Raw genomic sequence first — 14,047 nt, 5'->3', positions numbered from 1 at the left:
ATACTGCGGAGAAAGATTTGTCTTTATTTAAACAGACTGCTGTTGCTGTCTAGAAAAAGTTTTTATTATTATTATTATTATACAACTTAAAAGCAGTGGTGGAAATGTTCTATGTTTTTTATTTTATTTTATTTTATTTTATCCTTTGAGACAAATGATATAAACAACATATAAGGCACATACATACATCCTAATATGTCCACACAGACAATAATAATAATAATAATAATAATAATAATAATAATGAACACACGTGATTAATAAAGTGAAAACAGTGAATTAAAACTTCGTTTAAAAATTAAAACCAACAGATTCTGTGCTTCCTGTTAAAAGCTTCTCACCTGAAAACACCTTGACAGGATGGTTTCCTTTGACCTGGTGTCCAGCAGGTGTCAGGATTTCACCACGTTAAGGTGCCGACTGTAGGAGCTTTCATCTGAAGATAAATCCCATTATGTTTATTTCCCGCTGATCGGAGACCTTCAGGAGACAGAGGCTGAACTTCTCTCCCTGTAATCTCCTCCTCGTTCTGTCGCGCCTGAAGTCAAAATAAAGGAATCAGAAAATTCGAGCAATGGAGGGACAACATAAAGTGTTTTCTCTAAAACAATCACTCTGAGCCAACTGATAATGATGTACGCACTGTGCTATGGTTCAAAATAATGACTTAGTATCAGAAAATAATGACATAATATCTCAGAATAATCTCAAAATGCAGGACTTTTCGCTTTAACAGTATTTCTCTGTCTGTTGTATTTCGACTTTAACTGAACAAACAGATCTGAGTACTTCTTTTTTTTTATTATGGAAGCCTAATTCTGCCAATGTGGTGAAAAAAGGGCTCCTGTAAGACAGAAACTTTCTCAAATTAATGACATAATATCACAAAATAATGACTTAACATGTCAAAATAGTTGCTTAGAATAGAAATAGAAAATAGGAAACCTTCAAAAATATAATGACACAGTATCAAAATGATGAGAAACTTAATCAAAACAATGACTTCAGAATACTAAGGATGGGTACTAATGTATCCCACTATAATGATATATAATTTATTTATTTTTGTTTTGTTTTGTTTTTTACATTGGCCTTACCGGGCTTCCATACTTCCTCCACTGTTTAAACATTTTAAAGCCTAATTTTGTCACTCGGGAGCTTCCCTCGGCGGGTTTGCACTGAGCATGCGCAGTGGGCCGGCGGCTGATTGAGGAAGTTTGGAAGAACTGTGTACCTGCGGCCGGGGGACTCGTCACTACTGTTAGCTCACCTGCCGCCACAGGTGAGTGTCTGAGCGCCTCGAGCTGCTTCATACCCCCCCACTAACCTGCTTAAACATCACGTGACCTGTCGGAACACCTTTGAACCGCGTGTTTGTGTCGCTGAATGATGTTTAACGGAGCTTTAAATGAGCCCAGGTATAGCTAATATGCTAATTATCACTTTTACCTGTTAGCCGGAAATAGTGTTTCAGCTGTTAAACTCTTATTGTGAAGGTGAGATAACTTTTATTGTCTGTAACTTTTTAATTCTCCTGTTTATTGACGTCATTAATGAGTCACCTGAAGTGAAGCAGAGGATGAAGAAGTTAAAATATCTTTATTTGCACATCAAAGTAAGATGGTGGCATAAGAGTAGAACAGATATAAATAAAGATAAGGTAAAATCAATAAAAGAATCAGAGTATAATCAGAAATCAATATGTTTGTGTGTGTATTTCTACATTTCAGGGCTTTATTTAAATGTTTTAACTCGAAAAAGTTCTAACAGGAGCTTCAGGTGGATTTTCACACCAGACTCCATTCACAAAAACAGTGATTTTAGCTCACAGAACACAGGAGCTGCTGGTCTGCTGCTGCCTCCATCAGTCAGTGTGTTTGTGTTATTGTGTGACTTTGGTGTTTTTAAGGGTTATTTCAGAATTAACACAATATCTGTTTAACACACAATAACTCAAACAAACTAACTGATTGGGGCAGAAGACGAGCAGCAACTCCCTGTGTCCTGTGAGGTAGAATTACTGTTTTTGTCAATGGAGTCTGGTGGCGTGTTGTGTGGCATTTACTTTGTAATTCATTCCCCATTAGATCTCCAAATTTAATAACCTTATGTCATAATTTGGGTGCCGTAAAGCACGGCCATCATAACATCCTGCAGCTCACGGGGACCTCATCACATGTTTGGCCCAAAATCCAAATATATTCAGTTAATTATGATGCAAAAAAATCAGCAATTTTAGAAGCGTGATTAATACTTTTTTAAAAATGTTTACTTAAAAAAGGACTGAAATGATGATTATTATTAGTTTCCTGTTGATTGATTTACTGTTGCAGCTACAACTGAAAGTTTCCTTGAATATCAAATATTTAAACGATTCCCTCAAACTTTTAAAATGAGTTTTACGTCAGTGTAGAAATACTAATAAAACTAAAGTTTTGCATTCAGAAAGTATTTAAACTACAAAAATATGAGCCTTTATAAAAACTGTATATATTTTATCTACTGTCAATTTCACCCAGGTATCAATAAAGTTATTCTAATCCATAATAAAACACTATCACTTATTTATTGATTTAAAAAAAAGTTACTGTAAAGTAACTAAAGATAAAAGTAGTGGAGTAAAAAAAGTACAAAACAATATACTTAAAAGTCCCAAAAGTAAAAGTACAGAATTCTGTTATTGGTTTATGATTATTGATCCATCAAATGAATGCTGTACAGTTGGTTTTAAGATAATCTATGATATTATTAAAGATTGATTAGATTTTGTCCCAATAGTTAATAAATACATGAGTAAATGTACACCACATTTACATCTAATAATAATAATAATAATAATAATAATGTTATCAGCACTGGTGGGATGTAACTAAGTACATTTATCCAAGTAAGTTAGTAGTAATTAGTTCTTTACTTGAATATTTCCATGTTACGTTAGTTTATACTTGTTCTCTGCTGTATCTTGTTATATTATTGTGAAGTCCAATCAAGTCCAATGACTCTTTCCTGCTGAACGTGATTCTTTCTGGTCTCCTACTGGTTTCACTGGTTTAACCGGTTTGTGTTTCAGGCTCGACTCCCATCAGAAATGACGACAACATCAGATCTGGAGCAGCTGGCAGAAATAGGTGAGTTAAACACACAAAAGTCATTCTGGTGTCTTGTTGTTTAAACACACCAGACTCCATTCACAAAAACACTTATTTTAGCTCACAGAACACAGTAGCTGCTGGTCTACTGCTGCCTTAATCAGTGACCTAACACATCAGCTGAGATCCAAACTAATGATTTAAAACACCAAAGTCACGCATTAACACCAAGTGACTAACCGATAAAGGCAACAGCAGACCAGCAACTCCAGTCTTCTTTGAGCTAAAATAAGTGTTTTTTTCAATGGAGTCTGGTTGCTTTGAAGCGAGTAAAAGAGAAAGAGAAAGGCTTCACGTCCCCATCTGCCGGATGTAAAGCTGATATTATTGTAATGAATGTTACTTATTGGTGGTGAAAAGGGGACAATATCCTAAAAATAACACAAGCGGCTCAGTCGCTTAGTTTGTTTGGTGTTTTAAAGGGTCAGTTCAGGTCCAACACAACATTTGTGTGACTTTGGGGCTCTACATGACGCGTAGTTGTGGATAAATATTATTTTCACACCAATAAACATATTTGGAGAAATGTAAATACATTGTTAGAAGCTCCAACGTCAGTTTAACGACCAAACCGGCTAAATCTGAGCAGGAAGAGGTGGGATTTAAAGGAGCAGAACAGTAAAACAAGTGGAAAATAACTAAAGAACTGAGCAGTTTAAAGTTTAAAGTCACTGACTGCATTCATATGAGTGTATTCTGTATTCTGTTTTTTTAAATAATGACCTTTCTCCTCTGTGATTGCTGTCTTTTGAGCTTTTTGAAGTAAGAGACGCAGTGTTTAGACTGAGTGGACTCATACCAGAGCTTCCCTGAACTAAATGGAGCCTTTTGGGAAGCCACCGTGACCGGATCACTTCCTCTGTGTTATCACAGCGGCCGTGTGTTTATAGAAACATAATGGAGGCCGTCTCCACCCAGTCCTCTGGCTCCGCTCCAGGCTGCTCCCATAATCTGTATTTTTAGGACAAGATAAGGAACTAATTTGGGAAGCGGTGGGCGGTGTAGAGGTGGCGTTAGTGATGGAGCTGATGCTTTTTATCCCTCAGTGTCATAATGTTTAAATTGGTATATTTGTGACTGAGCTGATGCTGAAATGTTTTTTTTTAATCCTGACAGAACTTCAGAGGGAGGAAGAGGAGGATGAGGAGGATCAGAGGTGTGTCTCAGACGGTCCCAGCAGCACTTTGAGTCCTGATTCCTCCCACCCGTATTATGATGTGGCTCGACACGGCATCATCCAGGTCTCAGGTCAGCGGGGGGGCCCACAGGTCATGATATATTCTGGAAAGTCAGGGAATTAAAGGATCAGACCTCTTAAGATCCTTTGTGTTTAACCAGAAACAGATTATATAGCTCACCTCAAAGCCACCAGACTCCATTGATAAAAACAGTCATTTTACACCAGGAGTTGCTGGTCTGCTGCTTCCTTGATGAGTTAGTTTGCTTGTGTTATTATGTGACTCTGGTGTTTTAAAGGGTGAGTTAAGATGCAGCACAATGTTTGTGTTACTCAGAATAACACAAACACACTGACTGATGGAGGCAGCAGCAGAGCAGCAGCTCCTGTGTCCTGTTCTCTAAAATCCCTGTTTTAGTGAATGTAGTCTGGTGTGTGTGCTGTTTGTGGTTAAACCAAAAGGATCTTCCAGGTCTCTCTCTGTAGGGATCCTTTCCATGATGCTGTCACACACTTCGACTGGACACAAATTGCCCGTTGGCTGATCGACGGGACCAAATCCAAAATTCAATCAGCCCTAGAAAAAGGGAAAATCAGTGTTGAATAGATAATTGGGTCATGTCATTGAAAATCAGGGAATTTTGTGCATCAAATTTAAGAAAAATAAAAATTTTTTTTTTTGCAGTGGAGGTTTGTTATGGTTGCATAAAATTTTGGCACCAATTTCCCTCCTCTGATTGGTCAGTGAGCAGGTCTCACCTCACCTGAGGTAACAGATCAGTGACATCAGGTGAGGTGGGCGTGGGGAGTCCTGTCTCCTAAAGTGTGATTGAAATGATTTATTATTATTTATTTATGCAGGTAGTGTTACATTTAGGGGTCACGGGAATTCAGCTTTTTAGTCCTGGAAAGTCTTTGAAAAGTCGGGGGTGTCTGAAGCTCGTCTGTTTCCTCTCCAGGTGACGACAACTACGGCAGGAAGTTGATCATCTTCAGCAGCTGCTGTTTGCCTCCATCACACCAGCTGAACCACCGCCGCCTGCTGGAGTGAGTCCATAGTAAACCACATCCTGGCACTTAGTCCAGAGCTAGCGCTTAGCCCAGAGCTAGCACTCAGTCCAGAGCTAGCACTTAGTCCAGAGCTAGCACTTAGTCCAGAGCTAGCACTCAGTCCAGAGCTAGCACTCAGTCCAGAGCTAGCACTCAGTCCAGAGCTAGCACTTAGTCCAGAGCTAGCACTTAGTCCAGAGCTAGCACTCAGTCCAGAGCTAGCACTCAGTCCAGAGCTAGCACTTAGTCCAGAGCTAGCACTTAGTCCAGAGCTAGCACTCGGTCCAGAGCTAACATTCGGCCCAGAGCTAGCACTTAGCCCAGAGCTAACACTCAGTCCAGAGCTAGCACTTAGCCCAGAGCTAGCACTTAGCCCAGAGCTAACACTCGGCCCAGCGTCTCCTTAGCTCAGGACTATAATGTTGTCACTGCCACAAATGGGTTTGAAGAAGTTACTGAGATAAAGAACGTGTTCGCTAAGCGGCTCTCGGCTGCTCCGGAGACGCCTGATTGGTTCTTTAACGGTTCTCTGCAGGTACCTGAAGTTCACGTTGGACCAGTACGTGGAGATGGACTACATCCTGGTCTACTTCCACTACGGTCTGCGCAGCAGCAACAAGCCGTCACTCAAGTGGTTACGAGAAGCTTACGGCGAGTTCGACAGGAAGTACGTCCGTCTGTCCGTCCGTCCGGCATTTCTTTAAATCACTTTTTGAAAAATGTCCCTACAAACAATTTACAAATGTCTTTTATTTTGAATTTATTGTCATATTTTGTTACTATTACTCTTAATATAGTTTCTGTGCTAATTTTTTCTCTATAACATTGAGATTTTAATATTTTCTTATTTGCACCTGAGTGTAAATAGACTGTGTTACTATTGACATCCAGGTTTATATCTGATAGAAGATATTTTGTGTTTAATATACTTCTATACCTTCTATATTTGTGTTTGACTTAATATTTTAGTCGTCATCTTTTCCCAAACCTGAGCCAGTAGTTTTGGTGCCTAAACATAACCAACCTGTATCTGACTAAACTACTAATGATAAAGCAAAACTGAAATATACAAATTAACCAAATCTACAAATAAAAAAATTTATTTCCTGCTGGCCGTTCTCATAGAAACTCTGTTTTCGTTTTTTAAATTGTGCAAAAATAAATTTAAAAAAAAGTAAAAACTGATATTCGGTGAAAATGTACATTTTCAGAAACCATTCATCACATAATCAAAAACTCACTCATTGAACTTCAGTTTAAGTTTAATCCAAAACAAACATGCAAACTAAAGTAATCACTATAATAAGAATTTAATATATTACTAAACATGGAGAGTGAGTTATATAGCTTGCCTCAAAGCCACCAGACTCCATTGATAAAAACAGTCATTTTACAACAGGAGTTGCTGGTCTGCTGCTGCCTTGATGAGTTAGTTTGCTTGTGTTGTTATGTGACTCTGGTGTTTTAAAGGGTGAGTTAAGATGCAGCACAATGTTTGTGTTACGCAAAATAACACCAACACACTGACTGATGGAGGCAGCAGCAGAGCAGCAGCTCCTGTGTCCTGTTCTCTAAAATCCCTGTTTTAGTGAATGTAGTCTGGTGTGTGTGCAGAGAGCGATATAATGGCTGTTTGTGGTTAAACCAGAAGGATCTTCCATAATCAAAAATGCACTCACTCATTGAACTTCAGTTTAAGTTTAATCCAAAACAAATATTCAAACTAAAGTCACTAAAATAAGAATTTGATGTATAACTAAATGGAGAAGGTGAAAAACATGTTTGATCTACAGAAAATGAATGTTTTTCCATCGAGTTTCCTCAAATGATTCATCAAAATGACGCCCAGTTTGTTGTTACAGATACAAGAAGAACCTGAAGGCTCTGTATGTCGTTCATCCTACGAACTTCATCAGGATCGTGTGGAACATTTTCAAACCTCTGATCAGGTCAGAAACACGTCGGCGGACTCGCCTGCCGGAGCTCAAACCGCTTTCAGCCACATTTATATAAAAAAAGAAAGTTTCTTCCGTTTCCTCGCAGCCACAAGTTTGGGAAGAAGCTGACGTACGTGAACTACCTGGCCGAGCTCAGAGAACACCTGAACTACGAGCAGCTCATCGTCCCTCCTGATGTGCTCAGGTACCGACAAAGATACCATTTTAAACAAAGGAGTTATTTTGGTAATTAATACGTAAAGTAAAACCTGGAACAGAAGTTATCCAGATAAAGCAGTAAACCGGGATTAATGGAGATCCTCTGTGTCCACATCCTGGTGTCTGAGTGACTGGTAGGTAGTAAAAGTGTTGGAACTGGTCCAGTAGATCACCTCAGCCAGTGTGACAGCATCATGGAAAGGATCCCTACAGAGAGAGACCTGGAAGATCCTTTTGGTTTAACCACAAACAGCACACACACCAGACTACATTCACTAAAACAGGGATTTTAGAGAACAGGACACAGGAGCTGCTGCCTCCATCAGTTAGATTGTTTGTGTTATTGTGTAACTTTTGTGTTTAAAGATGTTATTTCGGATCCAACACAATATTCATGTAACATACAATCACACAAAAAAACTACTCAATTGAAGCAGCGGTTGGCCACCAGCTCCTGTGTCCTGTTCTCTAAAATCCCTGTTTTAGTGAATGTAGTCTGGTGTGTGTGCTGTTTGTGGTTAAACCAAAAGGATCTTCCAGGTCTCTCTCTGTAGGGATCCTTTCCATGATGCTGTCACACACTTAGAATAACGCTCTGAGCCTGTCAGTGGATCAAACAAGCTCTTTTAGTGGATCTACTGTGATCATAAAGGATCATGTAACATTTAAAAACTTTTAAGGCCGACCTGCAGGCCTCAGTTGTCGGTGGCTTAGTCGACCAACCAATAAGAGAAACTGCAGCCTGGAAACATCTGAAACCATTAACGTTCCCACTGTGAGGATTAAATTAAAACACTGACGAGCTCGTCTCTAAATAACAAACTGTGCTCAGCCAATCAGAGCGCAGCACACCTCAAAGGCAGCGAGTAACTTCGCCCTCTCACACTTCAGGGTTTATAAACCATCCTTTTATTTGTCTCGTCTCCCGCAGACACGATGAAAAGCTACGGGCTGCTCTGAAAGGCGGACCCCCTCCCTCGGTGAAGACCCCCCCGCCTCGGCCCCCCCTGCCCACGCAGCAGTTTGGCGTCAGCCTGCAGTAGTGAGTGTCCGTTCGACCAGACTCCTGAATAAAGTCAGTAAAATCAGTGATGAGACGTGTTTGTTCGACAGCATCAGAGAGAAGAACCGGGAGGCAGAGATCCCCCCCGTGGTCGCTCAGACCGTCGCCTACCTGAAGGAGAAAGGTGAGCGCCACAGGTCAGGTCACATGACCATTTTCTGCTTTTCTACGTTTTATTTTGTAACTTAAACAGAATGTTTGGGGTTTTTTTTACCTGTTTTGACATTTTTTTACTTTTGATAAACCAAATAATGTTTGATGGACCAATATTAGTGTTTTCAGACCAAGTACAAGTTCTGAAGGACGCTGGACGACCTGTGACACTCTGAACATGTGACTGATTCTGGCTTTAGGCTGGAGTTTACTATGAAGCAGGTTAGCACAAGCATTAGCCCCAGTTAGCACAAGTGTTAGCCCCAGTTAGCACAAACGTTAGCCCCAGTTAGCACGAGCGTTAGCCCCAGTTAGTACGAGCATTAGCCCCAGTTAGCACAAGTGTTAGCCCCAGTGTGTTTTCCTCATGTGAATAAACAGAAACGATCTCAAGTGTTTTACTGGAGCTGTATCTTCTGATCAGGTCTGAGGACGGAGGGGATCTTCAGGCGTTCGGCTCGCGTTCAGCTCATCAAGGACGTTCAGAAGCTCTATAACCTGGGTGAGTGTGAGTGTGTGTGTGTGAGTGTGTGTGTGTGTGTGTGTGTGTGTGTGTGTGTGTGTGTGCACCTATCAGCCATCAAAACCAAAAAAACAGCCGTTACATCACTCTTTGCTAAGACACAAGACTCCATTGACAAAAACAGTGATTTTACCTCACAGAACACAAGAGTTGCTGTGTTGAATCAGTTAGTTTGTTTGGTGTTTTAAAGGCTTCGTTCTGATCCAACACAATATTTATGAAACACATAATAACACAAAGTCACAGAATAACACAGATAAACTACCTGATGGAGGCAGCAGCAGAGCAGCAGCTCCTGTGTCCTGTTCTCTAAAATCCCTGTTTTAGTGAATGTAGTCTGGTGTGTGTGCTGTTTGTGGTTAAACCAAAAGGATCTTCCAGGTCTCTCTCTGTAGGGATCCTTTCCATGATGCTGTCACACACTTAGAATAACACTCTGAGCCTGTCAGTGGATCAAACAAGCTCTTTTAGTGGACCTACTGTGATCAGGTGCAGTTGTCCCAAAGGATCACGTTGCAGCCATTGCAGCCTGTTTGGTGTCTGCTGGCTGAGGTGATCTACTGGACCAGTTCCAACACTTTTACTACCTACCAGTCACTCACACACCAGGATGTGGACACAGAGGAGCCCACAGTATTTGTTCCTTTGCTAAAGATCACTTGTGTGGTCTGAACCTCCTCAGGGAAGCCTGTAAACTTTGACAAGTACGGAGACGTCCACGTTCCTGCTGTGATCCTGAAGACGTTCCTCAGAGAACTTCCTGAGCCGCTGCTCACCTTCAGAGTCTACAACCAGGTGCAGGACATCCTGGGTGAGTACAGGAGGAACGTGACGGAGGGCAGAGACGTTCTTTTAATGATTTCTGACATGAAGTCTGAATTAGAGGAGTGTTGTCGTGGTAAAAACGATGTCACTGGTGTTTTTCCGGGCGTCAGACGTGGAGAGCAGCCTGAGGGTCAGCAGGTGTAAACAGATCGTTGAGAGTCTTCCTGAACATCACTTCATCGTCACCAAGTTCCTGCTGAGTTTCCTCCACATGGTACGTCCTGGTCATGTGATCACACTTCAGTTATTGTGGGTCACACACACACACACACACCATCTCATCACCGGCTGCTGGTTCCTCTAAAACTGCAGACACACTACAAGATTTTTTGCTAGATTTTACCCACAATTCCCAGTTGGGGACAGTCAGTGTGTGTGTTGGGGGGGGGGAACAGGCCTCAGGAGCTGTCAATCAAACATGTTTGAATGTTTTGAGCCGAATCTGGACGCAGTCGGGTCGTGTGAACTGATCACCGACCCAACCGCACACACGTGTAGCCAATGAAAAAGAGAGGGTGGGACACAGGAAGTAGCGTCAGAAGACAACAGGAAGTAGCGTCAGAAGACAACAGGAAGTAGCGTCAGAAGACAACAGGAAGTAGCGTCAGAAGACAACAGGAAGTAGCGTCAGAAGACAACAGGAAGTAGCGTCAGAAGGCAACAGGAAGTAGCGTCAGAAGGCAACAGGAAGTAGCGTCAGAAGGCAACAGGAAGTAGCGTCAGAAGGCAACAGGAAGTAGCGTCAGAAGACAACAGGAAGTAGCGTCAGAAGACAACAGGAAGTAGCGGGAAAATCAAAACAACAACCCGGTTTTTCTTCTTGGTTTTTTCAGAGCAGACATGTTTGTTTTCTTCTTCTTCTTCTAGTTTTATCGGCGGTTGGCAAACAACAAATTGATGCATTACCGCCACCTACTGGTTTGTTTGTTCATCAGCTGTCTGTCAAACTTTAATTTAGAAACTGTCAGGACACAGAACACCTAAAACACAACGCTGAGGCTCGACTCACTTCCTCCAGGTGACAGTGGGCGTGTCTTTAACGGTTAACCTGTCCTCAGGTGTCTCAGGAGAGCATCGTGAACAAGATGAGTGCGTCCAACCTGGCCTGTGTGTTCGGGGTGAACCTGCTTTGGCCTCGGCACGGCTCCATCTCTCTGTCCGCCCTGACGCCCGTCAACATCGTCACCGAGATCCTCATCGAACACTTCCACACCGTCTTCGGCTCCCGCTGCCCGCCGGCGCAGGTGGCGCCCTGAACCTGCAGATCAACACGGCACCTGGCTCCGTGCGGTCTATCCTCTGGGACTGGACTCAGTTTTTAAAAAATCATTTTCGCTTTTTTGGTCTTTTTTCGCTGGTTGAGACTAAAATATCTTGACGTCCAGAAGTTTAAAGACTTTTGTATCTTTGCGTTCGTTCCTGCTCCCCAGAGGACGAACCAGCACTATTCTGGACATTGAGGCTTCCCGTAGTTTTCAGTTTGTGGCTGATTTACAAATGATCAATATGATGAAGAACATGTTTAATTGAACGTATTAACCAAAAACACATTTTCATCTGGTTGTTTTATCTTTGTGGAAAATGTACTAAATGCTTTTATTGTGACGTCGTTACAAACAATATTTATATTTATTAAATGGTTTATAACTCACCGTAATGTAGTTGTACGCAGTTCTAATTGTCTATTAAGGGGTTACTCGTCTTCTGTGTCACTGTCTTCAAACACACCAGACTCCATTCACAAAAATGGTAATTTTACAATAATTTTACCTCTCAGAATGCAGGAGTCTGCCTCAATCAGTTAGCTTATTTGTGTTACAGAAACTCTGTGTTGGATCTGAACCGACCATTTAAAACGCCAAATTCACCCAATAACACAAACAAACTGACGGATCGAGGCAGCAGCAGACCAGCAAGCTCCCGTGTTCTGCAAGCTAAAATTTGTGTTTTTGTCAATGGAGTCTGGTGTGTTTGCTTTCACCACAATCTGGACACCAAAATATGTAAAAATCCCCAAAGTTACTTTTTAGCAGGTGTGTTTCTGTAAACTGTGACACATAATAAATGATAATAAAGTAACATACAGCTGTAATAATATAGAAGATGAAGTTAGAACTGCTGACAAATACTGTAAAAGGACATTTTACATCCAGTATCTGCCTCCAGCTGCATTATAACCTGTTATAAACCACTTAGTAGATGTTTATTGCTGAGAGATGCTAAATTTGGGTTGCAAAGTGTTTGATCCACACAGTCCTGCTGTTTTATGTCTTATGTTTTTATAATTGTGTGTGTGGTGCTAACGGTTTTTCAGTCAGTGTTGGAAAAAAGATGCCATTTTTATAAAAAGACGATTAAATTTTGCACGAGCCGGAGCAGCGTGTCGTCGTCCTCATTATCATAACGTTACACAGCAGAGCCTGAAGGATGCTGGGAAATCTACAGTGTCCAGGCCGATGTGTTCAACTAACTTCTTTCTGACAGATAAAAAAACGGGAAAAAATAACTCCTGTTTTTAACCTAAATTAATTTTAAGCATCTGAAAAACTAAAATTCACAAAAACAATAGAAAAGATGATTTCTTGACATTTAAAGACAAAGTTTTGATTATAATTTTACAATCTGCTTGTATTCAGGTTCATATTTCTATTCGGGGTCCTACTAGAACCTGTTCACATGCTGTAATGTTCAAAAACACATTATATAATTTAGCTCCTGTCTCTTTAAGAGGGGTCACGTGATCAACAGATCCCAGTGTGTGACATCACAAATGGGGCCAAAACTAAACGGAGCGTTTTCACATTTTTTACTGATGATTTAGTTAGAAAACTCCTTAAAAAGTGTATTTTTAAATAAAAAAATCATGTTTTTATTATTTTTATATAATTCAGAAAGAAAAAGACGGTTTTTGTTGTTGAATTTTGTTTATTAATGATTCCATTTTTCGTAAGAACTTGGTACAAAAAAGTGAGACTACTTCTTTAATCGTTTACCAACTTCCATCAATCAACTTTTTAATGCATCGTAAAGAAGAAAAAACTACATTGGCATATTTAAGACAAACACTTTCCTATACACACTATCCACTGGACAGTCCCCGGATCAATGACAAAGAAAAAACTTCTACTTCAACAGCCAACAGACATTTTTAATTTTCCATCTAAAACGTGTCTTCGTCTTCGTCGTCTCCTCCTCCTCTTCTTCTTCTTCATGGCAAAATAATACATCGAACGTTGCAAGCTAGAAGTCAGAATGCAGAACTGGCAAACAATAGAAAACCCCGATGTTCTGTGTTCTTATTTTTCTTTTCTTTTTTTGCTCCTTGATAAAAGAATATAAAAATGTTCTAACTTTTTTTTTTTCTCATTTGTTCAAATGTTGTGTCGTGTATTAAAATAGATCTGTTTAAGCACTGCACAGTTTCTCCCGGAGAAGATTTCTAGAAACGGATGAAGAGGTTTGGAGGCGGGTGGAGGGGGTATTTTTTATTATTATTATTATTATTATTGTACTTATTTAGTTTGTTTTAAGGGTGGTGGTGGTGGTGGTGGTGGTGGGGGGGGGTTGACAGGTGGAGTTTAAACGGAGCGCTGATATGGTCTCAGCTCTCAGGCGAGGACTCGATATGCATCACACGGTACGTACGTTCTACGCTGATCATGATTTTATTCGTTCGTAAAGGCAAGTTGGTACGACGCTAACTCTGAAGCTAACGCTAACGCTCGTCTGTCTGTCTGTCTGTCTGCGGCGGGTTAAACGGCGCCGCTGATGACGGTGAGGGTGATTTTCATTCCTATTTTGTAATCGTTTATTTTGCATCTGCAGTCAGTAAAAAACAGGAGTTGTGTTTTTATGAACTGGAAATACAGAAGACTATTAGTGCCAAACAAAAGCAGGAGAAAAAAAGTTTTTTTCTTTTTTAGATTGCGAGAATAAGAATAAAGTTAAAAC

The 14,047-nt window shown here is 40.7% G+C and overlaps 1 protein-coding gene across 1 annotated transcript; it reads left to right on the top strand.

Moving 5' to 3' along the window:
• The first annotated feature begins 1,233 nt into the window (after positions 1-1,233).
• On the top strand, positions 1,234-11,371 carry LOC139222020 (rho GTPase-activating protein 8-like). Its single transcript, XM_070853990.1, has 13 exons — positions 1,234-1,282; positions 3,087-3,128; positions 4,266-4,397; positions 5,286-5,373; positions 5,912-6,043; positions 7,239-7,325; positions 7,420-7,518; positions 8,464-8,574; positions 8,646-8,719; positions 9,173-9,250; positions 9,954-10,082; positions 10,207-10,310; positions 11,155-11,371. The coding sequence occupies exons 2-13, from the start codon at positions 3,089-3,091 to the stop codon at positions 11,350-11,352; spliced, it is 1,272 nt and encodes a 423-aa protein (XP_070710091.1). The 5' UTR covers positions 1,234-1,282; positions 3,087-3,088; the 3' UTR covers positions 11,353-11,371.
• Positions 11,372-14,047: the final 2,676 nt, after the last annotated feature.

Source organism: Pempheris klunzingeri, chromosome 22, assembly GCF_042242105.1.
Source record: "Pempheris klunzingeri isolate RE-2024b chromosome 22, fPemKlu1.hap1, whole genome shotgun sequence".
Lineage (NCBI taxonomy): Eukaryota > Metazoa > Chordata > Actinopteri > Acropomatiformes > Pempheridae > Pempheris > Pempheris klunzingeri.
The sequence above is the reverse complement of the archived record's forward strand: the minus strand, read 5'-3'. Positions and strand labels throughout refer to the sequence as shown.

Excerpts from the sequence above, each read along its gene's own strand:
- LOC139222020 (XM_070853990.1), top strand. The coding sequence starts at position 3,089 with ATGACGACAACATCAGATCTGGAGCAGCTGGCAGAAATAG. Across the intron at positions 3,129-4,265 it reads GGAGCAGCTGGCAGAAATAG|AACTTCAGAGGGAGGAAGAG; the intron begins GTGAGTTAAACA and ends TAATCCTGACAG. Across the intron at positions 10,311-11,154 it reads TGCTGAGTTTCCTCCACATG|GTGTCTCAGGAGAGCATCGT; the intron begins GTACGTCCTGGT and ends ACCTGTCCTCAG.